The 27,705-nt window shown below is 37.0% G+C and overlaps 1 protein-coding gene across 3 annotated transcripts in view; it reads right to left on the minus strand.

Moving 5' to 3' along the window:
• Nucleotides 1-1,995: 1,995 nt before the first annotated feature.
• The window catches only part of PLEKHH2 (pleckstrin homology, MyTH4 and FERM domain containing H2), a 131,600-nt gene continuing 105,890 nt past the window's right edge, over nucleotides 1,996-27,705 (minus strand). For all 3 annotated transcript variants that reach the window (XM_049695984.1, XM_004265010.3, XM_033419173.2), the window contains 11 exons: nucleotides 26,368-26,547; nucleotides 24,375-24,472; nucleotides 22,577-22,754; nucleotides 21,541-21,696; nucleotides 19,596-19,693; nucleotides 13,229-13,370; nucleotides 8,000-8,145; nucleotides 6,829-6,958; nucleotides 5,963-6,049; nucleotides 3,743-3,880; nucleotides 1,996-2,475 (listed from right to left, as the gene is read on the minus strand). In XM_049695984.1, coding sequence (XP_049551941.1) covers nucleotides 2,296-2,475; nucleotides 3,743-3,880; nucleotides 5,963-6,049; nucleotides 6,829-6,958; nucleotides 8,000-8,145; nucleotides 13,229-13,370; nucleotides 19,596-19,693; nucleotides 21,541-21,696; nucleotides 22,577-22,754; nucleotides 24,375-24,472; nucleotides 26,368-26,547 — 1,533 coding nt within the window. In that variant the 3' untranslated portion in view covers nucleotides 1,996-2,295. The remainder of the gene's footprint in view (nucleotides 2,476-3,742; nucleotides 3,881-5,962; nucleotides 6,050-6,828; nucleotides 6,959-7,999; nucleotides 8,146-13,228; nucleotides 13,371-19,595; nucleotides 19,694-21,540; nucleotides 21,697-22,576; nucleotides 22,755-24,374; nucleotides 24,473-26,367; nucleotides 26,548-27,705) is intronic.

The following is a 27,705-nucleotide window of genomic DNA, read 5'->3' on the forward strand; positions in this document are numbered from 1 at the left end:
GACTAACTTTTCTTGGAAATTGAGAGTTAAATTCATTTCTAAGCTATGGCAGTATTTGACTTTAAGGACACACACAGAAATCTAGAGCATTCAAAATAAAATTTTAGACACAGTCCAAGCAACTTACCTATAAGGAGCTTATTATGAAATCATGGGAGAACCCCATGACTTATACATATCGTATATGTGTCGATATGCGTACATACATATGAAACTTACAATTTGCCAAAACAGCTTCCTTTTATATGGATAAAACAAAGCAACACAGAAGACAAAGCATGAGTGCAAGAGAAGGAGGTAATAACTACCATTTTCACTAGTAGTACACCTCAGCTTTGACAACGAAAACATTAGGTATTTCTTGAAGATTATTCAAAAGATAATGCTTGAAATGGGTTTTGTAAATCATTTATTATGATTGAAAGGGAAGAAAATGATAGGAGACAAATATTACAATTAAACATGTAACATTATTCTCTTGTAACCAATCATAATAACATACTTTGAATTTTTTAAATGGCTATATAAAAGTAATTTCCCAGAAAATAAAATTTTCACATCAGTTACAGAAAATTGATTTCTTTCCATCAAAATATTTTATCTCTGCTCTATCAAAAATAAATGCCAAGTCTAGGGTACTACCATTTAAGCTAAGTCTTCACTACTTGTTTAAATTAGATTTTCGGGGGGCTTACCAGATGGTGAACTAACTATTGCCTGAGAATAAAGTCCTCACACATATGTAACAGCTCTGCCAAGCCTGTGGTTCACCGACTAATGATTATTAAATGGTTTTCTGGGAACTCAGAAACTACTGTATCCCAGCCAAAAGGCTCCTGAGAGTCATCTCAAACTGGTAACCCATTTATTCTCAGAAATTAATTTGCTTACCCAGTGAGTGGTTGTGGTTCAAAAGATTTAGGAGAAATAGTAAATGGCAATCTATTTCTATGGGTTTTTTTTTTACCTTTGTCATTATCAATAAAGCAAAATCTTACTTGATCAGTATACTTCTTGGCTCTGTCCTTTCGAAGGATGCTAACATGGGATGGAGCATTTTTAAAAAGCTTATAGTGAGAACAGTACATTGCCATAGGGAGAAAGCAGCAAAAAAGAAAACATGAAGGCTCTGCCAACAAATTAATTCAGCAGCTAACTTTTTTTTTCCAATTGGTTAAAAAAAATACCATACACAGAGTGATAAATATACGTCCAAAATATAAAATATTCTACACATAAATAAAATTAAGTATACTCATGATTACTATTTCAATTAAACATTTTTGCAATATAATTTTCATGTCTTATCACAGTTTCATTTTTATCATGAATAATAAGTATTTTGACACAAACCGGAATGTACTGACCACTTGCGTAACCTAGTAAAGTAATACGTTTCTAGACTCTTTCACCTAAAAATTTACCTCCTTTGACAGAAGAGTTACTTTCTCTTTCCTTTTAAAAAATATTTTTGGGAATTTATTTTTAAACTATAATTAAAAAGGACTGTATGAGGAAAAGCTTTAAGAATCGTCTTTGTTTTCATAGATATTATTATTTAACAAAGCAAGGTCAAGAGGACCCAGCACTAATGCAATGAAATGTGGGCAATATTCCAGTGAACTTGGGTTATGTTGACAGCCAAAGAATGTCAGGAATCACTGTCTCATTTTAAGTTTTACACTCCAGTGATCTGAAAAATTGACAGGGTACACTTTCTAAAACCACATAGGAGGTTCTGGTTACCTAGCTCTTGTTTTCTCACACTGCACTTGCTCTAAAATTTACCCTTCAACACCACCCTGCAGCTGTTTCTTAAACTGCATACTCTACTTCTTTCTAAACACCATATCATTAATTAAAAGCACATTTAATTACAGTACTTAATTTTTTGGCAATGAGCATTGCCAAATAATCAACTGGTTTGCCAAATGAGAGTTTGGAAAAACTCCCTTGAATCTCACTTTCTGAAGATTGTTAGAATATTTTTTTTAAAAAGAGAAAAAAGCCTTGATGTGTCTGATGGCAAAGGAGAAGGTGATGGAAAAAAATGACAAATTCTAACCCAGTTAAGCTAAGAGAAAATCAGCACGTGGGAAAATCTGTGTTTAGGTCTTATTACTAGCATTCATTTGCATATTTATGAATCAAATGAAAGAGAGTAACCCTCATTATTTTTAAAGAATGGACCACTACTGTGTGTGTGCCATGCTGCCAGGATGTAAATGAACTTATTTGGAGCCGAGGCAGCCATTGGTTAGAGAACAGGGAGTGAATGTTCAGGTCCCTGAGCTTTCAGAGTAAAGTGGGGCCTTTGGTTGGTCTGCTTGACAGAAGGGGCTGGCTTCCCATCACCCTGGCTTGAGGACCCTGGGTCCGAGCTGAGAGCAGCGCTGGAGCAGAGAGGTGGTGAACCACCTTCTGCTGATAGAAGTTGTTCATGTAGCTGGCGATCAAAAGAGTGATTTCAAGAATCTAAAACAAGAAAAATGGAATTGTTATTCTCCTGAGAAGTTCTCATCACTTCCAAAAGAGAGTGAAGGGTTGGCCATGGGTGGTCTCCATCTGCAAGTACCCAGGCTACCAGACTTCCCTTTTAACCAGATCAAGCAGTGCAGTACAGTTGATCCGTGAACAACACAGGGGTTAGGGGCCCCAACACTCTAAGCAGTCAAAAATCCATGCATAACTTTACAGTGCCCCTCTGTAGCCACGGTTCCTCTGTATCCGCAGTTCTACATCCATGGATTCAACCAACCATGGATCGTGTAGTAATGTAGTATTTACTACTGAAAAAAAATCCATGTGTAAGTGGACCCTTGCAGTTCATACCCATGTTGTTCAAGAGTCAACTGTACTTACATGTTCAGCACCATCAAGGCACTGACCTATTTTCCCATTACTTAAACCAGCAGAAAGTGATACTTTAAAAAAAAAAATCAAATTTAGTGGCAACATTAGAAAATGTGACAGTAGTACAATTCTACCAGTTATCCTAAAGCCACATTTGTGAATACATGAATAAGAAATTTAGTGTATTATATCAACTCTTTAAACTAAAGCACTGAGTGTACCATGATCTTCTACACTTACAGACTTCACTTAAGTATAGATTTAATTAAGAAACATATATGTCATTTTTTAAAGTTTCAAATTCTAAAACAGTAGTCTCTTTTAGTTGAGAATTTTAAGACAAAGTCTTCAAAAAATTAATTTCTCATTCTTTTTCCTAAAATCAGAGTTACATGTTAGAATGCAGCCCTTTTATCTACTGCTTTTATTTAGAGACATTAAAACTACATAGTTTGCTAAAAATAGTAAAGAAACAAGTATGCCTTAATTTTAAAACCTCACTCTTCTCAATAATGAGTCTATAAAGTGAATTACTACAAGTACCTAAGGTAATGTACTACAAGTACATAAAGTACCTGACAATAACAACTTATGCCAGGACCACTTATTTTGAACTTTCTGTATACCAGGCACTGGGCTATAAATACTTTACAATTCCTTCATTTTATTCTTAATCCAGGAAAAAAAAAAGGTAGCATCATAGCATCATACCATTTTTTAGATGAAGAAACCAAGGTTTAGAAAGATAAGGTAAGCCAGAATTTGGACCTATGGCTGTTTGATTGTAAGTAGAGTCTGTTTTCCCATGAGGAACTTATTCTTTGTACAATATATGTTTTAGTATGAAAAAAACTAGCATAAAAAAGTTAGCATAAAGCCTTCTACTCACCTTGGGTTTTGCCATGGCAAAAAGTAATTTCTCTGTTGGTTTGTCCTTTGAATGTGCATTGTTAATGACTATCATAAAATCATCTTGATAACCTCCAAAGGTCATTAGACTCTTGTACACATAGCTGATTATTAACCTCTTCAAAGAGAAATAAAAGTAAGTATGTTATACAATCTTTATTTTCAAAGAAAGATGAGAGATGATTAATAACATGTATCTCCATTAAAATGATGATGTGGTCAACCACTGCAGATGGAAAATATGTTTTAAAAATTCCATAAAGTTCCAAAAAGCAAAACTTGAACTTGCTGTGCACCAGCAACTATTTACATAGCATTTACACTGTATTTGTCCTTAAGATTTCTATCTGTCTATCTATCTATCTATCTATCTATCTATCTATCTGGTTGAACCATATGAAACTGATTCTTTTTAAGGTTAAAAAAAGGTCAAATATTGGCAAATCCACATAGTTCACCCTGATATATAAACTTTGATATGTGTAAACATAAACAGTATCATGCATACTACTTCTTTTTTAACATTCTGCTTCTTTTAACTTAACATGTTATGAACATCCTTCCATGACAACAAATGTACTTGTATAACATTTTAAATGATTTTATAGACATTTATTTGGATTTTATAGACACATAGACATTATTTAACTAATCTCCTATTGAAGAATATTTAAGTTTTTTTATTTGTTACTATCTTAAACAATATTCCAATGAATATTTTGGGACATATTTCATAATACACATAGCCTAATTATTTCTTTGGTTATAAACCTCAACAGCTAAAATTGCTATCTCAAAAAAGTAAATCTTTCCAAACTCAAAAAGGTTATACCCATTTACATTCCCAGCATTACAGTCTTGCTAACACAGGATATCATTATTCTTTTGAAGCTCTGCCAATCTGATTGGTGAAAAGTAGAATCTCACTGTATTAAACTGAATTTATTTGCTTGATGGTGAGATTAACATTTAAAAATACATTTATTGAACATTAGTATTTCTCCTGTGAATTGCCTCAGCCCATTTGTCTATTGGTGTGTTCATCATTTCCTTACTGTTTGAAAAAACATCCACATTCATTAAGGATACCAACCCTTCATCATACATGCAGCAAATATTTTTTCCCAATGTGTTACTAAAACAATTTAAATAATATAAGTCAAAGATGTACAGTCTAAAAGGAAAGGAATCTGCGTATCTAATGATCAGCTTGCAAGATTCTGAGCAGACCATCCCAGCAGTGAACACCTCTAGTGCTGCAGGCTGGCAATGTCTACTTCCTGACCTGTATGTCCATCTCCCGGGATCTAGGAACTGGTTTACTTAGCTAAGGTAACTCAATACTTGTGTACTACTTCTGTTGACTTTAAGTCACTGACTTTATAATCTATCTTCAGATTATCTATTCAAGAACTAAAAGGCATTCAGGAAACATAAATGCCTTCAAAAAAGTTTTTCAGCAATTACAAGGAGAAACAGTTAACTATAACACTAAAGGATAACCTCGTTTCCAAGAAATTCTCAGTGATCCTGACTATAGCCACAAGTAGGAGAGCCCACTACACCTACCAGGTGAATTTAGCAATCCTTGCCTACCAGGTTAAAAAAAAAAAAAAAAAAAAAAGGACAAAAATTTTAAAAGTACTCTGATACATATAAAATATGATAGAAAATACAGTAAATTTCAGATAAATAAATGAGTAAATAGAAATCACAGTTTGATTTTACATTTAATCATGTAAAAAGCTCTAAGATACTGTCTATGTACAAATGAACTGGTAATTGATATTATGGGATAGTATAGAAATTGTTATAGAAGCCTTCGTGAAACTGAACTTAAAACTTTGGTAACTGAAGTTTCTACCTAAATGTTATCTTCAACAGTTGCATTTTACACAGGAAGCAATCTTCCGAACACAATAAATGAACAGTCATTTTACAAATACAACCATGATTGCAATTTAGTCATGGTATCTTAATATTTTTCTCATATACAATATATAACCTGTCTAATCTTGATTTAAAAGATTAAATTGTAACCATAGTTATATTTGTAAAATGACTATTCATTATATAGTATTAGGCAGAGTGTTTTCTGTGTATGAGAAAAGTCAGATAAAGATATCATTACCTTCTGTTTACAGTACACTGAGCAATGGAAATAGTTGACTCAATGCAGAACTTAAGGATTTAATCTTACCATGGAGTTGTATTCTAAGATGCTTAAACCATCCTCATGTATAGCCAGCCACATGAAAGTACTTCCAAGTGATGATGGGGTTATGGGCTATGAAGAGGTGAAAATACACTACATAATAAATGCTAAGCAAAATTACAGAAATAATTTTCAGTGTAAATGCAATGCAGCATTTGCAATAACACAACAACATCTTGTTATTAAAAATCTCATCTGGGGAGCAGGCAGTGTGGTATAATGGAAAGAGGAATGAATTAGCAGACCTGGGTTTGAGACCCAGATCTGCCATTTATTAACGTGTGCATTTGGACAGGCCTCTTAAGCTAACCCCCAGCAGGTTTCATCTCTCCTTCTTCAGTGTTCCTGCATCACTCTGTTCATGTCACCCTTAACCATATTCTCCACACAGTAGTTGTTTCCAGGCCTATTGCAATACTGGTTGTGAGTTCCTGGAAGTGTGAGTACAACCTATCTGAAACCATGGGCTGATGTATCCCTAGAGCTTAGCTCAATGTTTGGCAAACAGAATTCATAAATACTAAATGAATGAGCAAATGAGTGAGAGAGTAAATGAGTGAATGGATGAATGAATAAAAAGAAGAAAGCAGAGTCCAGCTGTTGTCTTCAGTCTAATGATTAAGCCTACTGAGTGTAAGAAATGATTTACGGTATGGGGAAGTGGAACGGAAGGGAAAAGACAGAGACGCTAATGGCTTTCCTTCCCTTTCCTTAGTGTCCCTTCATGGTTTTCTTTAAATTGTTAGAAATTTCCTTATTTTCTTTTAAAAAGCCAAATGTACTAAACCTGGGGTTACTCAGGTTATCACTTTATATTTTACTGAACTGAATAACCCCCCATTCTTTCTTACTTTTGCAAGAAACAATTTGGCACCAAAGAATGGCCACTTCCTGGCTACTGTCAAATAGATTCGCACACAATCAGCAGCACTGTGTCCCCGGAGGGCCATCCATCTGGTTGACAGTCGCTGGCAAAGCTGCCTAAAAAAAAAAAAGAACAAACACAAAAGAAAAACACATAAATAGTGTATGATCCTCCCAAGATAAAGCTCTCCTTGAGCCGATCCCAAGCACCCCCTGGAGACATACTCACAACCTAGGTGAAGCTGTTGTTTTGTGAGTCCCATCTCACCACTGTCTACCCCTTGTCCTTTTTGTAGCATTCCTTCCACCAAATTCTCGTACGGTTAGTGCTCTCAGTATGTATGACCTAAGTTCCCCGCTCCCCACCCCCTTTAGGTAAAATTTTAAAATCTGATAAGCTAACATCAAACCGCATAAATTAGTTTAAAAGGGAATAAATTTCATTTTTAAAGAAAAGTACAAGAAGTCAAGACTGAAGAATGAATCCCCAACAGTGGAATTTTAGGTGCTACCACTCCTGGTTTGGAGACATGCTAGCTGCAGGGGAAACCTCTTAAACAAAAGTACGAAGGCAGCCACTTATTCTACACAGACAACAGACTGATCTCAAATGTTTCTGTTTTGGAAAAATTCATGGTGAATTGGATTTGCCTCTATTTTTGAATCTACAGCTTTTCTTTATATGGTCTCAAAAATCAAAACTTCAAATTAGTTCAGTTTAATTAAAATTTTATATTATAATAAAAAATCTTGTGTAAGAAGATATTTTTATTCCAATTTGTTTATAATGGAATACCCTAAGAGATAAAAATTTTTTGGTAAACACTTAATAAAATTAAACATCTTATTAGCCAATTTTTTCCTTTTCTTTATTAGCACGATTAATTTGGACAAGAATGAATAAGGTCAAATGAAAAGTAGATCTTCTAAATTAAGGTAGATTTTTTTCTCATTAAAAAAAGTTTAAATCTAGATACTACAGTTTCTAGGCACATCTTAAATAAAAAGAACTATAACCTCCTGGTGTTCAACAGTACTTAAAAAATCCTGAGAAAATTGTTATGTACAATTTTTTTCATCTTTAAAATTTGAACAGAAAAATGTCACTGAAAAACTAGTGTGCATCTGCCTTTTCAAGAGTTACAAATAGTTCTTTACCTTAACTGTTCTTCAGAAGAGTCATCTCTATACCTTTTAGGATAAAATTTCTCTATGAGTTGTTTTATAGTTTGATTTGCTTTGCACTGACTAGTAACATGCCCTGCTGGAGTAGAAAAAGGTCTTTCAAAATCTCCAATCTCCACCTAAGTGGAAACCCAAAAAAGAGAAAATACAGGATATTAAAAAAGAATTTTAAGATAGAAAATTAGTTTCTTTTTTCTAAACATTCTTTATAACATACAATATATAAATCTATTTGTCATGATTGTGTGATTATGGAATTTATAATCATATATAAATACTATTATTTAAATTTAAATTTCATTTGAAGTCTAATTATGAAAATAATCTATAATTTAAACATTCCAGTTTCATTTCTACATTAATCACTCTAGGTTAATATCTGGTAGTATTTGCTAAAGGTCACTTACTCTACCATTCCTGTTAACAGCACCAGATAACTTTTCATTTTTAAGGTACCATTTTGGTTGATAATAGTAAGGCAAAATAGAACTTAGAAGTGAAAAATTAAAGACTTATAAAGCTATGAAAAATCTTTAAATAGTATTACTTGGACTTTTTCAGGATCTCTACCGAACATCCTGGGAGCAAGTACTATTTTCTCATTACTTTCTTCCTAGATTTTCTCCATAAATGTTACTGTATTTATCCCCTCAATCTATTATTCTGTCATTTCTGGAAATAAAGCCCTTCATTCCCCCTTTTCCCTGAATGAAACAATGTTCAATCCTTACTTCCATTAACAGGCTACACAGATGCCATCCTCTACCAACCCATTCAACCACTCACCCATCCATCTCTCCATCTACTCTCCCACTCATTCATTCACCCAAACCTATACTGAGTCCCTGTTATATGCCAGGCACTGTGCTAATTTATATGAGAAAGAAAAAGGCTGAACATAGTTCCTATCCTCAAAGAGTTTACTGTCTAGTAGGGGAGACTGAAGAATAAATAAATACTTGTGATAATCTGTGTTAAATGCTTTGTATAGGGTACCAAAGAGGGCTCAACAAGTGAGATGGGGTGGGGGACATACTGAACATCCACATCCTTACCTAGAGTACTCCCCAGCAAGCAGATGGAGGGTTCCATCAAGACTGGGATGGTCTTACAGAAAGCCCTGGGTCTCCATCTCAAAAGGGCCCTCTGCCTTCAAGTAAGCTGTTAGCACAACCAGCTTCTGTGATTCTGACCCCTGTGACCTCCCTTATCTAGTTCTTAATCTGACCAGCTACTGTCTAAATTCCTCAGCTGAGCTTTGCCCTTACCGTCTATTCTTATGACTTTCTAGTTTCCTTGACCTGGTCCCTTACTTGATGGTTTCTTGGCTTGGCTTTGCTGTTCAGTTTTTTCACCCTCATCTCCTATCTAGTCAGGTATCATCTTAATTTCCTCACACCAAATAATAGTTGTCCACCTGCTCTTCAAATACATCGAAATCCTTCCCCCAGAGCAAGCTTTTCATTGTCCCCACCTATCACCAGGCAGTACTCAGCACATCTAGCTGTGAACCCTTAGACCAGGATTTAACCTCTAAGGATATGGCAGTTGGACAAACAACAGTTACAAACATAGAGGCCACTTAAGGCAAGCTTGGCTGTTAGGGAACCCTGTAGTGGGATATTCAAGCTCAGGGTTTCCCTCTCTGGCTCCTGGCATACTGTGTGGCACAGAATGAGCACAATAAATGTTTGGAGAATCAACTCCAAATGTTTGGAGAATCAACTCAGATAATCCCCAATATGCCTCACATCAACATGACCCCTTACCAGACACCATGTACAGCAATCAGAACATCAGCTCCAAGAATTTCCTGATTAAGACAGAGAATATCAACAAGGACCTATAGATATGCAAATCTACAACAGAAATAACTATTTTCTTCTACAGACCTCAGATTTCCTTAGCATATTTCATTTATCTTCACAAAAACTGCTCTGAGGAAGAGACCAGAGGTATTATTTAATTTTCCTTTTGTAGATGGAGAAATTATACTTTTTAGTTAGTAATATGCTCAGAATTTTCTAGGTATATGGTTTTACCTTTCTACCCCTTCCGAAAATTCATCTAAAAAATATTAGAAGTGTGTATCTCCAAAGGATATGATAATTTTTCTTGGAGAAGCTTTCCCCAGAAAATTAAAAAGTAAGAAGATGAACTTATCAAATTTTAGCAAAAATAAGAGTGATTTTAACAGAGCATCTGTGCCTTTAGAGAACCAAAGCCTAGAATGGCATGTGATAGGAAATCATTCCTAATTCTATCACCAAGAAAAAATGTGACCTAGTTCTCATTTTTTCAGCTTTTTATCACTTGCAAAAAGGGAACACTCAGTGTAGCACTGAACGCTTTAAAGTCTGGATGACCATAAAATTGTTATGAAAGTAAACTAAATTATCAACTAGTCATTCATCCAAGAACATTTATGGAGAATGGACCGTGTATAAGGCACTGTGCTAGATACAAACATGAACAGAGAGAGCCCTTGCTCTCAGGAAGGCCCCAGTCAGTGGTGCAAAGCAGAAACAAATAACTAATAATAAACCACTGGGGTCAGGACAGTAATAGCTACATGCAGGGCATTACAGAAACCCCAAGAGGAACATTTAACCCAACCAGGCAGAATTCAAGAAGGTTTTCCTGGAATGAGTGACCCCTAAGATGAAAATTAAAGGATAAGCTGAAGTTCACAGGTAGAGGCATGGGAGTAGACATGTTCCAAGCAGAGGAGACAAGTAAAGTTTAAGAGGTGAGAATAAGTGAATCATATACAACTCAGGACCATAAAGTTCAAGGTAGAGAGTATTAAAAGATAAGGCTGGAGAGGCAGGCAGAGTTTAGATCATGACAGTCCCTCCATGTAAAGAGAATGACACAGCTAGATCCACATTTTTGCTGTATCTCCATTCCAGTTACTGTATATTACTGCTGCCTGACAAACCACCACGGCAGTTTCTAGGCCCAGACCTTAGAAAATGGCAGCTTCCACATCTTGTCTCTTCCGGGACAGCTCTTGCCACCCCACCACCATTCTGTGAGGAAGCACAAGCAACCACTTTAAGAGGCCACGAGTAGGTCTTCTGGCTGACATTCCCCAGCAGAAGATCCAAGTAAGAGCTGGCATCAGCCCCAAGACGTGTGAGTGAATGAGCCTTCAGATGATTCCAGCCCTCAGCTGTAGAGTCACAACCAGTCTACAAGCTATGCCAGCTGATGCCATATGAAGCAGAGACAAGCTGCCCTTATACATCCCTGCCCAAACTGTCCTTTTGAGCCGAGTCTTGGAGTCATTTGCCATGCAGCAATAGGTAATTGGAACAATCTCTCTAGATTCTGCATGGAGGATAGAAGTGTGTGTGGGACCAGACCAGAGAAAAACACATTACTTAGAAGCCTGATGCAGGAGAGCAGGCAGGATGTGATGATGGTCTGAACCATAGCAATGGTGGTCAGCATGGAGAGGAGGGAACAGAGTTAAAATGGGCAGGGCACATTTTAACTGGGGGAAAGGGAGAAAGGGAGGGCAGAGTCAATGATGATTCCTGGATTTGAAGCTTGCTTGGCGGACTGAATGGAGGCAGTGAATACGCAAAATGTGAAGGAAAAGAAGGGAAGATGATTAGTTCCCGATATGCTGAATTTAAGGAGCCCATGAAAGAAATATGAGCTGGAGAGAAAAGATTTGGGAATCATCAGCACAGGTGGTAGATAAAATTAAGAGAATGAGTAAGATGTCCTGGGATGGTACGTAGAGTGAGAAGACTGAAAACCCTGGGGAATCTAAGCCAACGACACATCATTCTCCCTTAAGTAACCTGTGCAAAGACCCAGATGGGGTAGAGACTGTGGGTTGTCTCTTATGACCATTCTCTCCTTTTTTCTGAATAATAAAAACCTTGAATTTAGCTGGGCTCACTGCTGCCCAGCTAAGACCACATTCTCCGGTCTCTCTTGTAGGTTGGCAAGGTTGTGTGACTTAAGTTTTGACAGAGAAACATAAATAGAAGCGTTCTGTGTAACTGCTGGGAAGTTTCTCAAAAGCAGGAGGGCATGCCCTTCTTCAGTCCTTCCTCCATTATGATGCCTGGAACATTGATGTAATGGCTGGAGCTCTGGCAGACCTCTAGGACCATGAAGATGACAGCAGAATGGAGGGCAGGATAAAGCCTATGCCCCTAATGCCTGTAGAGGTCTCAGCATCCCTATCTCTCGCTGGGGAGGGGCAGATTTCCCCCCCCCCCACATCATTCTAGAGTTCTCTTAGCTGGTCTAATAATGAAACTGACACAAGACAGATTAACAGGAGAAAAAAAACCAATTGAACGCACAGAGGTCTCATAGAAATGGGACCCCTGAAATGACCAAAGCAGGCTGTTTATACATCATTTTTAGACAAAGAAACAATTATTTATGAAGATTTAACAAAACAAAGGGGTTTGTGCTTGGGATAGCAGATTAGTGAAGAAGCAACAAAGTTTGTTTATACAGCTTTCTTAGCCTTGAATTCCCTAACTCTGTTGACAAGGATGCTTTTTATCCTCCTGGTAGAGGGAGGATACATTCACATGGGAAGATTTATTTCCTGCTTTTAAGGGAAAAGAGGGAGGTCAGAGTGTTCTGTAAATATATATCATTTTTTTTTCACCAGCTGTTTCTCAAGTAACTTTAATTAAAAATAATCAATATGCCACTGAGGCATATTTGGGGGCACACTGCCCTGGGCCCCAACACTCTCCATATGAGAGACAAATAACACTTCCATTTTAACTGTCATTATTAATTTGCATGCGTGTGTGGTTTACAGCCAACTGAACTTAATTGATACAATAGGTAAATAAAAGAAAGTGCTTTAGCTTTTTAGAAGACTGATCCTATTTGACTACTGAATGATTTTAGCATGGCAACCGCAACCCCACAGTTCAACACTCAAACTCCTTTATTAAATGCAAAGCCTAGTGGGATATTTTCAAGAGATTAAGAAACTAGGTTCCCTTTATGGAATATTGTCTCATTCTACATCACCGCAATTGTCAGCAATGGGAGTCAGGCTGCAATTATAATGCCTGTAATTTTTAAGGTGTTAATCACAGCAAATTGAATTTAAAGAATTACGAAAGGTATATTGTTTTACTACATTTAATTCAGTGGAGAAATTAGTATTTTATCATTACAAAACATCACTCTATATAACATGGAAGTTACCTGAGCTAAAAGAGCTGCCATTTCTAACGCCAGGTCTCTGTTCAGAGGAAAAAGTCCATTTACTATTTGATCATTTGTCTGATACATTAACAGCAGCTTTTCTCTATCAGTCTCTCCACGAGCTTGCATTGAGAAATATAGTCTGTAAAAAAAGAGGAAATTTTTCATTAAATGATCTACTTACAAAGGAAAAAAGTAAAGAGAAATCCAGAGGACTGATATGGGGCTGCTCTAACAATAGTTCTCTCAATGATACAAACTTAGACCATTACTATCGGTTAATGACCTCTATTTCTATTCTTTATAACGTTTATCAGCAAACTGAGGAAAAACTGCTTTGAAGTTGAGGCTGATGGATGCTTCTATGCTACCTTTATGCCCTGAAATACCTTAATACCTTAGATGTTACTGAGGAAGGACCTCAGACACCAGTGGGCTGTATAAACCCAGTTTTCAAAACACCCATGATCTTTCCTAAACACCTTGGACACACCAGGAAATAGAAAATGAAGGTTTCAATTCAAAATCAACATCGAATGGTCAAGTGGGGCAGTTTTCTCTGGGAATCTAAAAGATAATATTTGCACATTTAAATGTTTTGACTTTTTTATGCCACATTCTGATAAACAGCCTTAGGATCTCAAAAATAGTTTACATGGTATCATTATTATTTGTTGAAACATGACATGACTTTTGTTCACCTAGGTTTTCCTCAATTCAGTGACCCTCTATGTTTAATCACTGTGCTGTTTCTTGGTATGTGAGGCTTCTGGGGCTCTGATTCCAGGCTGCAGGGCAGGCACAGAGCACTGTAAACACTGTAAATGCCGTGACAGTGGGGTGGGTAAGCAGCCCCGTGACATACCTTAATATTGTCATGACAACACAGTGGCAGGAAAACAGAGATTTAGATCTGGCATTTGTTAAGTGTGTGCTCAATTAGCTATAACCGGATTTCCAGCCTTTTTTCCCCTATCCACTTGATGATAGGGAGAGGACACCCTATCATCAGTTACGGAATCTTTCGTGGTAATTACCTCAAATAGCAAGGAATGAGAGGGCAGCAGGTCAGAATCTTGGGGGAAGCACGGGGGATGTACTTTGAAAAGCTATTCCTCCCCATCGTTCTGATTATTCTTTCCGTTCACGCCAGCTTAAGAATCACTGGCCTGGGCCATCATTCAGAGTGGTTTCTTTTTCTTTTTTTTTTTTTTTTGTGGTACGCAGGCCTCTCACTGCTGTGGCCTCTCCCGCTGTGGAGCACAGGCTCTGGACGCACAGGCTCAGCGGCCATGGCTCACAGGCCCAGCCGCTCTGCGGCATGTGGGATCTTCCCGGACCAGGGCACGAACCCGCATCCCCTGCATTGGCAGGCGGACTCTCAACCACTGCGTCACCAGGGAAGCCCCAGAGTGGTTTCTTGATAAAATAATTATCTGTGACTGCATGATGGCAAATTGTTAACTGGTAGGAGAATATGGCTGGGCAACAGAAATAGTTTCTAAATTCAAAATGGTGTTAGCAAAGGGATATAAAATAAAGAGAATAAAGTTTAAGATGAAAGCCCTCCCTTTCTGGCATGTGAATGTTTTTGTACTTAGCTTATTTTCTCCACTTGAAGTTAAGAACTATGTCTTATTCATCACTATAATGCACTAGGGTTTTTTTAGCTAAGTGTTAACCATTGGAAGTTTCTTAGTAAAAGTTTGAATTGGTAATACAGCTAGGAGGGAAAAAAGAACCTGTAGTTCAAATGGCTACAGGCAAGAAGAGCTAAAGTGCATTTTCTATCATTTCTGGCATGCCAATAAGACTGCACCTGGGAAGGGAAAATGAAGCACTATAAGCACAAAGGAGAAAAACAATTCCAGACACACATATAGGAACACAACCTGTAGGAATCATAGGCTCAAGCCCCTAATGGAACAGTTTGGGCTCCAACAGCTATACAGGGATTTGGAGAGAATGTGAAGAGGAACTAAAGAGTCACAAAAATGATCCGGAAGTCAGAAAATCAAATCCATGGATCTTGAATAGGAAAGGTGCCGGGGTTACATGATCTGAGTCTCTCCCAATATGACCAGCTTCCAGCTGCTCTCCAATCCTAAAGGGGCCTGAAACAGAGAAAGGGGCTTCTGTCACAGCAGGGAGGGCACACGTTGGAAGGCTGGGGCATTCCCAAATGCCCACCTCCTCACTTGACATCCAGGAAGCTGAACACTGTGGGATGGAAATCATGTCACTATGTGGACCAGTATCAGCAAACACACTGCTCCAAGTTCAGCAGAGCTCTCGGCACTGCTGGGTAATCCTTTTGCTCGCCTCCAACCGGCTCCATATTTCAGTCCTCAGAGCATTTATTTCCTACTGTTGCCTTTCTCATCATCATGTAAACTTACTGAGGAAGCAGCCTGCCTTCACTCTCCATTTACCTTCCTTCCTTCCTCTGTCCACCATGGTCTGCTAATAACACTACGAAATCTGCAATTGTGACGCCCCTTCCCTGTTCTCCTCCGGCCTCTATGGCTACCACAAGTCCTGTGCTCAGAAGTCACCACTGTGAGAAGCCTTCCTCTCTGTTCGCACAACAGCTTGTAAACAGACATGCTATATTCACAACAAGAGGGGTATCTACTATGTGTTAGGCTCTGATCCAAGTGCTTTACATTTGCCAACATTTAGTCCCTCAGGCAACCCTAAAGGTAGGTACTGTTTTCATCTCCACTTCACGTAGAGGGGACTTGAGGCACAGAGATGGTGAGTGACTTGTTCAAGGTCACAGAGTGAGTGGGGGAGCCAGGATTCTAACCCGGCAGTTTCTCTCCAGAGCCCATGTTCTTCACTACTCTGCTATACTGTCACTGTTACAGCATTAATCACATTGCTAAGAATTCATGTCTGTCTCTCCCTATAAACTGTAAGATTTCTAGAGGGTAGGAAAATTCTATTCACCTTTGACTCTCTAGGGCTTCAACAAGGCCTGGCACTGGCAGACACTGGATAGATGTTTACGGCATGAATGGATAAATGAATGGTGGTGAGAATTGTTACACATGGAAACTACTTGCCAAAAAACCCCTGAAAAATCCCTTCTGTAGCCTTGGGTAAATGAGTTAACTCTCTAAAGCTTCAGTTTCCTCATCTATAAGATGGAGATTAATGATAACACCTACCTAGAGGTGTTGTTAGGATTAAATGAGATGACGCATATAAACAGCTCAGCATAGGGCCTGGCATGTGGTAAGTGCTCAGTAAATATTGGTGGTAGTTATTATTATTACTATGATGATGATGATGAGCCTTCTCTAGAGGTCTTTAGAATCACAAGAGTCTCTTCATACTAGAATTTTTTTTTTTTTTTTTTTTGGTGTGAACACAGCTGGAAGAAACGGGATACACTAGGTGACCTGTGAAGAGGCTTCTTGGCTTAGGATCCAATGGATATAGGTGCTCTTGCAGTCAGCTAAGGGTGGCAGAGATGGGAATGTTAAACTATGTTCCAGAAAACAATAACAAAGAATTATTGAAAAGGGAGAAGGAAGAGTTGTTCTCTGTAGAGAAAGACCCTTGCCAGTTTTGTTTTGTTAAAAACATGCTTTGATTTTGCAATTTCAAATAGACAGTAAGAAACCAAATTAAATAAGTGGCTTAAATATGAATAGAATTTAAACATTCGTTACCAAATGGTTTTCTATGAGAACAAGTTCAAAACCTATTAATTAGATCATTCACCCCTAAATCTAAATAATTAAAATTCCATAACTTACTAAACATAAGCAAAAATTCCACGATAAAGAGAGCTGGTGCTTTAGTTTTGCTTATCACAGTGCTGACAGATGAAGAACCAAGTCCGCAGCTGCATGGTAGGTCACAGCCAGCTCCCCTCCTAACTGTGTCCCTGGAAATTACGGCTCATTGTCTAAGCCATTTTACACATGTGCAAATCACGACCACATTTAGAAACAGTACTTTCTCATAGATGTGGCTATCCAGCCATTTCAGATTTCTGTTAAAAATTAAACGTTATGATCGAGTTGCTTTTTCTCTGATGTCAAAGATACTGTCATAAAGCTTTGTTGTTGTTAACAAGGCATTGTGTTATTCATGACTGTCTTTGTCCTCCCTGGTGGTGTTTGCTAGACCTGGCACAGTATTCTTACGTCTTTCAGACCACTTTTCTCCATTTCATCCATTTAATTTTGGTTCCAACTGTGGCCATCACAGTCAAAATCAGTATGTATTCAGCATTCATAAGCTATGCAGTGTTAGGAATAATCTTAGACATGGACGTAATTCCACTTAGTGCCAACAAAACCAAATGAAAATTCCTGAACCTCTTCTACATAAAGATATATGGCAGGTCAGGTCCAGGAGCTGGCTTCCTTCCACAAAAGACACAGGCAGCAACACGGACCTCTGGATCAGTGCTTCTCAAAACTTAGCATGAGTAAGAATCACCTGGAGAGTTGTTAAAACAGACTCCTGGGCCTTATCCCCAGACATTCTGACTTAGTAGGCCTGACATGGGGCCAAATAATTTGCATTTCAACGTGTTTCCATGTGATACTGAAGCTGCAGATCCAGGACCCACACTTTGAGAACCACTGCTCCAGCGATCACAAAACTAAAACAATCATCTGGAAGGTCCACGTCGTCCAGCTGCTGTTCTTGCCAGTCACCAAAGGGCCACAGATGAAGACTGCCATCAGTGGAGACAGGTTCCTCTGGGAGTACAGCCTATTAGATTTCTAGTATCTAAACAATCCTGCTTATCTCTACGAATATGAGATTTTAAAACCTTAGATACCAAAGCTTGACAGTTACCTTCTTGTTACCCAGAACTCCTGCGAATCACCTCAGCTCATGAACCCCTGAACAGAGAAGCTCTTGTGGCTCAAAACCACCATTTATTCAGATCAAAGGAGTCTGTTCAAACAGTGGTGACCCTTCAATGTCTGAGTGTGTAAGAGGAATCCACAATATGAATGCACAATATTTATTTAACTGTTCCCCTATTGATAAACTTAAGTGCCCCCTACAACACTTATTTTTCACTGTTATAAAGCATACTGGAATATTCTTGCCCACTTGTGTGGGTATTTCTGTGGAATAAAGTGTCAGAAAAAGAGATCCTGAACTGGATCAAAGGCTGTTACATTCTTTATGTTACATAGTACCCTTACTTCTCGTATCCCAATTTCAGATCTATGAACATATTCCAAAAGTAGCCTTCTGAAAGAAGTCAACACTTCACCAATAATTCTACCAGGCTCTTGGTCTGATATTTTAGATTTCTTACTTTATGGGATATGAGTCAAATAAAACAAGAAAATACTTTTTTTTAGTTTTTTTGCTGTTGTTGTACAGTTAATATGACCTGGTCAGTGAACACTCTTTATTAAATACCACCTTCTACTAATACATGGAATAAAAGAAGATATTAAAAAAAAAAGAAAGAAAGAAAACCTGATTTCTGATCATTTGCCAAAGTCTTTTAAAATTGTATCAGTTGAGAAAGTGAGTGCTCCAGCCCTACCAGCTTTTTCCCAGTTCCTGAAACACTGCACAGCCTCCTTATACAGGCTTTGAACATCCTTTTCCATCCATTTCCACTCTCAGCGCCCTTCTGACGTGGGCATAAGCATCATTTCCTTAAAGAAGCCTCCCAAAGTCTCCAGGCTAGGTCAGGATTCTTGCCATGTGCTCTCACAGAACCATGCTCTTTTCTTTCAGAGAACTTAATATGTTATTATATACTCATTAGAGTCATTGTAAAATTAGCAACCGTCTTCCTCACTAGCCTGTAAATTCCAAAAGATCAGGGATTGTGTCTGTTTTTATTATCATTTTATCCAGAGCATCTAGCTAAGTGCCAGGCTTATAGTTGAAGCTCAATAAATACAGAGGAAGAGAGAATATGAAAGAATAAGAATGAATGGATATGAATATATCACTTCTGAAAGAGTTGGGTAAACAAATACTTCTTACTACAGATCTGCAGTAGGGCATTTGAGTATTCAGTCTTATGAAAAAATGTAATAATAGTGTTAAAGGAAATTTTGAAAGTGAAAAATTATATCAACTACCCTAAGAGAGCAGCTATATTTTCCTATAGTTTTTTTCTAATCTTTGTCCAAGTGCATATTTTTATAAAATATAATTATTCATGACATTAACAAACTAGAATTAGAGAAAAAAATTTACATGACAGTTTCTTCTTCTTCCTACAGAAACAGTTACCATTTATAAGAAAACATATAAATGAATATAACTTTTAAGGCTATTCAATAGGAAACTAAATTGTAGGTGCATGATTTGAACATAGACGCATACTCCCACTTTGGCACTTGGCAATGGCATTACACACCTGTTTTTATAAGTGAGACGAACAGTTCTCGTACCTTCCCATTTCCCGGGCTGCTGTTCTTTGGAAGCCTGTTCCCATTTAGAGATAATGTCACAAATCTAGAAGGGGAGTGGAAAATGGAGATTCATAATATTGGGTATTTTTTGAAGACAAGCATGTCTATAGACTGAAATTTTTCAATTAATGTGATCAAACCAAATGGACTGGTGCTTTCTGTTTTAAGCTTCTGCAGCTCTGAGTTTAGAATTTAATTATAAATCACTCTTTGGTCCTCTTATCCTTTTGGACACACATTAACTTTGGACTATGGCCATGAATTTTTTACTCAAAAAGGAATCTTAATGAAGGACTGCATGAGACTGGAAACAAGAAGATTCCAGGAATTTTTTCATGATTTAGTCACTGAAGAAGCAACTTCCCACCTTCTGAGTTTATAAAGATGGGAATAACTGATGTTATACCAAAGAAATCTGAAATATAATGTTAAGATTTTTGATTGGGAAAGAACAAAAATTCTTCAGGAACCAAATAAATGTTTGTTTGTTTTTTTTAAACTGGTCATTTGAGAATTATAAATAACAGTTTTCAGAATTATGGGGTAAGCAGTTATTCACCAAAGCCCCTAATATTTACTCAGTTCAAGCCAACCAAAAATACTAGCTTATCTTATTGACTAATTATTAACAGTGCTCAAGGAATGTCTGTCTCAAAAATTTACATTTGGAATTGTTGATCTAAACAGGATATACTTGGAGCTGAGAAGAAAAAGACATTCATTTATCTAGATGTCTCAAAATGCAGCTGAAGAAATAAGGCAGGGGTGGGGTGGAGTGAGGTGGAAATCCTATCTTCTGACCAGTACTCCTTAAGGAACTAAGTATGAGCTTTAACATAGTCTGCGGAACCCCATGGACACCCAACAGATCGTTCTGCAAGTGGAGCTGGGCTTCTGGGAGTTAGATGAAAGTACTGATATTTCACATGTTCTAAACTCATGGGTGTGTCCCTTGCTTTGCCCCAATTCTTTAATCTCCAAATCATAGAAATACCTTTACTCCATAACAAGGTACTTATTCCCAAGAGCAATCAAGGACCACATCAAGTAAGAGGGTCCAGACCTGGTTGTAGCTGTTTGATCTGCCATAAATCATTTTTCACTCTGGGCTTCAGTTTCCTCATTTGCAAAATAAGTGGGTTATTTCTCTAAGGTTCCTTATGGTTCTATATTCTATATTTTTAATTGTTGCCATTGCTAGATGGAAACTTTATTACGGTTATTTTACTATGACCTAGAAAACATTTTTAAAGAATCTTCCAATTCTCTGTCTTTGCTCATGATTTTCCTTATATCTGGAATCTCTTCTTTATTTCCACAGGTTCATATTCTACCAATTCCTCAAAGACCAGTTGAGCTCTTCCCTAATTTCCAATCTGAACTTAATCTCTCCCTTTGTAGAATGTTCACCTCGCTCTTTATATATTTATCACTTTCAGATTGAAGGTTATCAGTGTATAAGGCTACTCTTTCCTAAGCAAATTAGAAGTTCACTGTGTGCAGGGACAATTTCTCGACCTTCTTTATATTACCCACAGGGTCTGGACCAGCTTCTGGGACACAATAAACAGTTCCATGAATATTGCTGAGTGAATGAATAAAATGGAAAGCCATTTTATTAGACCTTCCACACCTCCACTCTTTTTACCCTAATATTTAGGGTATTATTACTATTATTAATCCTCTTCCTCTCTTTAACATGGAGTATGTGTGTGTGCAGATTGTATTAAGAGTTCTACAGCTTCAACAAAGTCCTGCAATATTATTTTTATTATGAAAATTAGATTGCTTAAATTTCTGGAAAATTCTTGAGCTAAACTTTTTGCAAATAGCAGAGTAGCTTCTTTGCTGTTTTCTGGGTCTGCCTCCTTAAAAGGAGTTGGTTTTTACCTTGATGTTTCCTTGAAGACAATGCTCTAAATCCCTGCCAGAAGGATCATCTGTGAACAATGCAAATCCAGACTGTGCTGGCCTCCTCATCCCTGTATCCTGGTTCAAAGTATTCAAAAATTCTTCCACTGTGGTGGATGCATCAAATCCAACTACCTAAACAGAAATAACAAAGTCGTTCTCTTAATAAAAAGGTACAAACATTTCAAACTTAGATTTCAGGGGGGAAACAGGGCATTCTTGATGCATGATTAATGACAACATATTTATCTAGGTGTTTTAACTTTTTTTCCAAAGCTCCGCTGGAGAAATTTAATGTCATCTTAGTCATTACCTTGATGTAAGAATTCAGAAATCTTGGCTTCAGCCAACAGACATGAATTCAAAATAGAAAGATCATTTGACAGCTGCAAACATCTTGCAGAGATATTATGCCTGCCCATTAGAAGTAAACCAAGAACTACAGTACAATATGTAATCTTTAAGCAAAGGAAAAAAAATAAGCACATTTAATTTTTGTTTCTTTAATACGCAGTTAAGTATCTGAATTCCATGATAAAAGGCTTAGAGCTACAAAGACTAATTGTTAGCTTTGGAACATGTTTGCTTGAGTTAATAAGCAAGCAGTTAGATCTGAGTTGGGAGGGCTTGGACAGTTTTCCCAGATAATTCCTGAGATCTGGAGACTTTAAAGAGACTAAACCTGTACACATCCCACACGTTAGTAATTATTTTCTCACCTAGCCGGTACCCAGGTGGGGAAAGGCCTCAACCTTTTTGTTTTTCTCCATCAGAATTATAATGGTAGTGAAACTCCTCCCTTATTTGGTTCAATTACGGATTTTTTTAGTGTGAATCCTTTTTAGCAAAACTGTTGCACAACTCAGCTGTCCTGACAGAAGGTCTAATACATTTGCATATTTATCACTGCCAGGAGCAGACAGAAATAGGGAGACAGTCTCACTTCCCAGTTCCACAGAGTGCACTTAGAATTCTAGACTAAGCATGTTTTCACTGGGTAGAAAGTCTAATCTACCTGATATATCCCATTCATGAAGTGTACGGGGATACTGAAGGGCAAAGAATGATGATACGGGTTTCGAAGAAGGGTGGAAAGAATTTCCATTCTTGAGGGTCTTGCTTCTCGATCTCCATTCTGTTGCGTTCTTTCTACACATCGTTGGCAGTAAATGGCATATTTTCCAAATTCTGTCCTATAATACAAAACTTAAGATAAAGCCTAAGAACAAATTTAATTAAGACAACCTTTTACATATATGAAACCATTAAGAAAGCTTTCCTTGGTATACAAATATTACAATGTATTATGCTAATGTTGACAGTAATTTTTCTTTTCTTTTCTTTTTTTTTTTTTTTTTTGCTGTACGCGGGCCTCTCACTGTTGTGGCCTCTCCCGTTGTGGAGCACAGGCTCCGGACGCACAGGCTCAGCGGCCATGGCTCACAGGCCCAGCCGCTCTGCGGCATGTGGGATCTTCCCGGACCGGGGCACGAACCCGCGTCCCCTGCATCGGCAGGCGGACTCTCAACCACTGCGCCACCAGGGAAGCCCAATTTTTCTTTTTGAGTGATATTAACTGCTGTCACTTTTCTCAAATTCTAGTGTCTTTACTTTTGCTACTGACTAAACCAGACTTCCCCACAAAACAATCTTTATTGTTATTGTATTATTATAGTCACAAAATAAATTTAAAATTACCAGACATTTTATGGTCAATATATAATGATTATATTAACAAATATAAAGAAAATAACTGTATAAAGACTAGTACAGGATAACTTAAGAATTGCATGATGAGGAGAGTTCTCTTTTGAAGAACATAGAAGTTAATGCCATTCCTGCTAAGCAAGGTAAGAAAATATCTTCAAACAAAAATAAAAATATATTTTCCTTTTTTGCAAAACATGCACTTCTTTAAAAATATTAAATGTTAAACAAAACCAGTGGAGTAAATAAATCCAGTAAAAGCTGGATAGAGATCTTATTTGCCCTCATTTGTTATATATAATTTTTATTCTGTTTATAAAAGCAGGTTGATAATATGTCTAAATATATTTTTATTCCAGTGCCTTCTAGGTAGACTTTAAAATGTCACCTTTGTCTGGAGGGGTAGGGGGTCCTCAGTGACTGCTATTGGAATCACATGACCTTGATGACAGAGTCTCCAAAATATATTATGAGCTGGAGTATATTTTCCTACTGCTTTCAGGTTGTTTTTTGATTCATCATTTGTTTGTTTGTTTGAATCCCAGAGTCTGTTTAAACAACCTAATATGAACCTCTTGGACAAAATGATCCTGATAACCCTTGGCTGGGTGCCCTGGGTCTCACTGTAAGAAAGCCCCTCTGACAGCTGAATTTTATGAGTCTTTTTCAAAGGAGTAAAAATTCTGAAGTAATTCAAATACATACAATTATAAAAGGTGGGAAGACCATCAGAGAAGTCTTCTACATAAAAGAATTCAATGTGAAGAAAATAGTAATAGGAAAAATAAGGAAACAAAATAGTTGCTTTTATTGAATGAACACCCACTAATGATAACACATTCATACTTGAAATGTACATAGACTTTTCACTTAAAATATTCTTTGTCAGTTTTTCAAGCTTTTACTGTAATCTTCCATAAGAGATTTAACATAACAAAGGAAATATTTTCCCAGCTCCGCATAAATGATAACCAAAGGCTTCCTGTACCAACATTTGTTTCACACATTCTTCCACAAATGTACCTGGCAGGTTACTGAATACCTTTGACTTATTGTAGACACTCAGAGGCCACATAAATGGTTTAGCTGGCTAGAATTCTGCATACCTGGAATCTGCATTCCTCTTTAGGTGGAGTCTGAGGAGCCACAGGAAAGGATGATGGGGAAGGAAGAGCCCAACACAGAGCGCTAAGAGCTGCCAGCCCTGGGCAAAGAGAAGCATCACAGGTCAGACACCATGTGGTCGTCAGAGATCCAAGTCAGGGCAAGTATGACTGCAGAGGCTGTGAGAGCAAGGGGATGATGACAGTCTTACTTGACCCCACATGTTTTTGCTTTTTCCATATATGCATTATCTGCTTAGAGCGTTTATAATACATAAAAACATAAAAGCTTCCTATTGGGTCAGAACCATAATCCGTCTAGTTGTATATATTGTTGTCTACAACTGAGGTACCAGAAGACATGATATGGTAGTCCTTTCTGATATCACACCCAAAGATCAGGGAAATTGTTGCTTTTTGTTCATTTATGTATTAACTCATTCATTGAAATATAAGTAATGGCACTGAGAAAGGGCAGATTGAAAAATAGTAAAAAAATTATTTATACAAAAAGCAAAACCTATCTACCCATATATAGAGACATACCTAAATAAGGGGCAAGTACAAAAATATTAACAGAGGTATGTCTAGGTAATAGAATTGTATGTGATTTTTATTCTTCTCTTGCTCTGGACTATATTCTATTTTCTATCTTAATTTTTTTAATTAAGCAAGTATAACTTCAATAATTTTTTAAATGTCATATAAAAAAGGAGAAGGGGGAAAGGCCCTGCCCTTGAAGAACCTACAGTCCAGGAGAAGACATTATATATTGAAACAGTAATTTATAATATAATATCGCTAATACATTGTAATAATATTTTTTAAGTATAACCAATGGAGGGAATGACTTACTGTTGCGGAAGTCAGGAAGGAATATATGGGAGAGATGTTGCTTGGGCTGGACGGTGAAGTCACAGGTAGGAAGAAAGCAGATGGATCCAGGTAACAGGAATAATGCCAGGTGCAAGGTGAAGGATAATGCAAAGGCAGGGTATGTTTGAAGAATGGGGAGAGTTTATTCATTCACTGTACACTGGAGGCAGGAAGTATAAAATGAAGTGGAGAAAGAGGAGGCCACTGGAGCCAGACTATGAAGGGCCCTTGATTCACATAAAGATTAAGCTTCAGAACCCCTCTATGCACAGGTCCCCTCCAAGTCCCTGGGACAGGCCCGACGAGCTGTCCTAGTCATATGACATGGTCATACGTTCTTTTAAAATGTGTAAAAGTAATGTATTTTGTACTCTTTTTCTTGGAGAGTATTCGCTGCATAAGCTTCAAGTCCCACAAAACCTGGATCCACCCCTGAGAGTCTTACAGGCTAGCGTAAGAAATTTCTATTTTATCCTGTAGTTGACAGGGAGTCAGTAAGCAAAGATTAAAAGAGGTATTCACTGAAGAGTAAACACAAGTGACCAAAAACCCCCTGAAAATAAATTCAACTGCACTAATAATTAAGGAAATGCATCCAAAATCAATAGTGAAATACTACTTTTTACCTGGAAAGGAATTAAAAGAAGAATTACACTGAACATTGTTGAAGATATAGGAAAATTCTAGAAGTGGACTCAATGAAATTCACTGGACTTGCACACAAAATTTAGGTTCAAAGATGTCTAATGTAGTGGTATTTATTATAGGAAAAATAACTGGAAAAACCTAAATGTATAGTAATTGATATTAATGCAACTAGTATTAATGTTTTGTAGACTATTGAAGGCTATAGGGGAAATGATTATGTTCTATAGTTTTTAAAAAGTAGTATGTACACTGTAGCTCTAGTAATGTGAAAAACAGTGAGTGCATAAAGATATACACATATACATTTATATATAAATATAGAAACTGAAAAGATATACATAAAAATATTAATAGCTGTTTTTCCATTTCATACTTTTTGTAATTTTCCAAATGTCTGTATTGAATATGTATTTTTCTTACAATCAGGAACACAACATCATTTAAAATTGCATGTATATGTATCAACAGATACCTGCAGTGGTCCTGGTTGATTCTGTGGCTGTCTCCGTCTTGTCTGTTTAATGAGCTGACAGCAAATTTCATTCTGTAGCTCAGGATGTGTCAAACAGATTTGCAAAGCACTCTGGGCTAGAGATATGTGGTAATCAATTGCAGGAGAGTCAACTGCTGCATTTATAAAAAGTTGGCAGGTCTGAATTAAATGAAAAAAATAGATATACTCAGGGTGAGAAATGATCAGATTTATTCTGCATGAAATATTGATCCTCTTCTTAGCAATAGCTTTTGTTTAAAAGGATGGAAAAGGATATATTGTGATAACACTAATCAAAAGAAATCCAGAGTGGCTACATTAATATCAGACAGAGTAGATTTCAGGGCAAGGAATTCTGCCAGAGATAAAGAGGGTCATTTTATAATGATAAAGGGGTCAGTTCATCTAGAGGACATAACAATCCTAAATGTTTTAATAACATAGCTTCAAAAGACATGGTGCAACAACCTATAGGACTATAAGGAGAAACAGACAAAGTTCACAATTAAAGTTAGAGATTTCAATATCCCCTGTCAATATTTGAGAGAACAAGTAGGCAGAAAAATCAGTATGGATTTAGAAAATCTGAATAACACTATCAACCAACTTGAACTCATTTGTAGAATACTCCACCTCAGAGCAGAATATGCATTCATTTTAAGGGCATATGGAACAGTAATAGTCCCTGGTCTACCAGACTATAAACTTCATAAAGACAAGGACTCTTTCTTATTTATCTTTGTATTCTCTATACAGCACAGAATTTCTAAACTTATTTGACTACAATCCCTTCCCATCTTTATTTTTTTCTAGTAATACCAATTGGCATCTTTAAAAACTAGTTTACTGAGGAAAATATTTTGGGAAATAGTAGAATAAATAACTTAAAATGAATGCAAATAAATACTTTTTTCCCCCAAAGAGATTAAATTTTGGAGTAGGTTACTAGTAAAAGGTTATAGCATAATCTTTCCTAGACATTTTCCAAAGTAGGATATTAATACTTATCATTCTTCATTTTAACAGTTCATTGTAATAAAACTGTGAAAATTTGTTTTGTTCCTGACTAGAGGAGTAGGTACACTTGCCTGAGAAAGTTTAGGATGGATTGCCTAAAGGCAGGGGAAGCAACTTCAATACTCATAAAGTGTTCTATCTACGAATTCTTAAAAATACTTGCATGCTAATTGAACCCCAAATTATTGTAATAATGTATTAAATAAATTTGTAGTTATAGTGTAATATATATTTGTTTCAATGAATTAAATATATTGGGCTTATTAATGACATTGATATTTGGGAGTAAAATGAAGTTCT

Source organism: Orcinus orca, chromosome 13 (assembly GCF_937001465.1).
Source record: "Orcinus orca chromosome 13, mOrcOrc1.1, whole genome shotgun sequence".
NCBI classification, from domain to species: Eukaryota; Metazoa; Chordata; class Mammalia; order Artiodactyla; family Delphinidae; genus Orcinus; species Orcinus orca.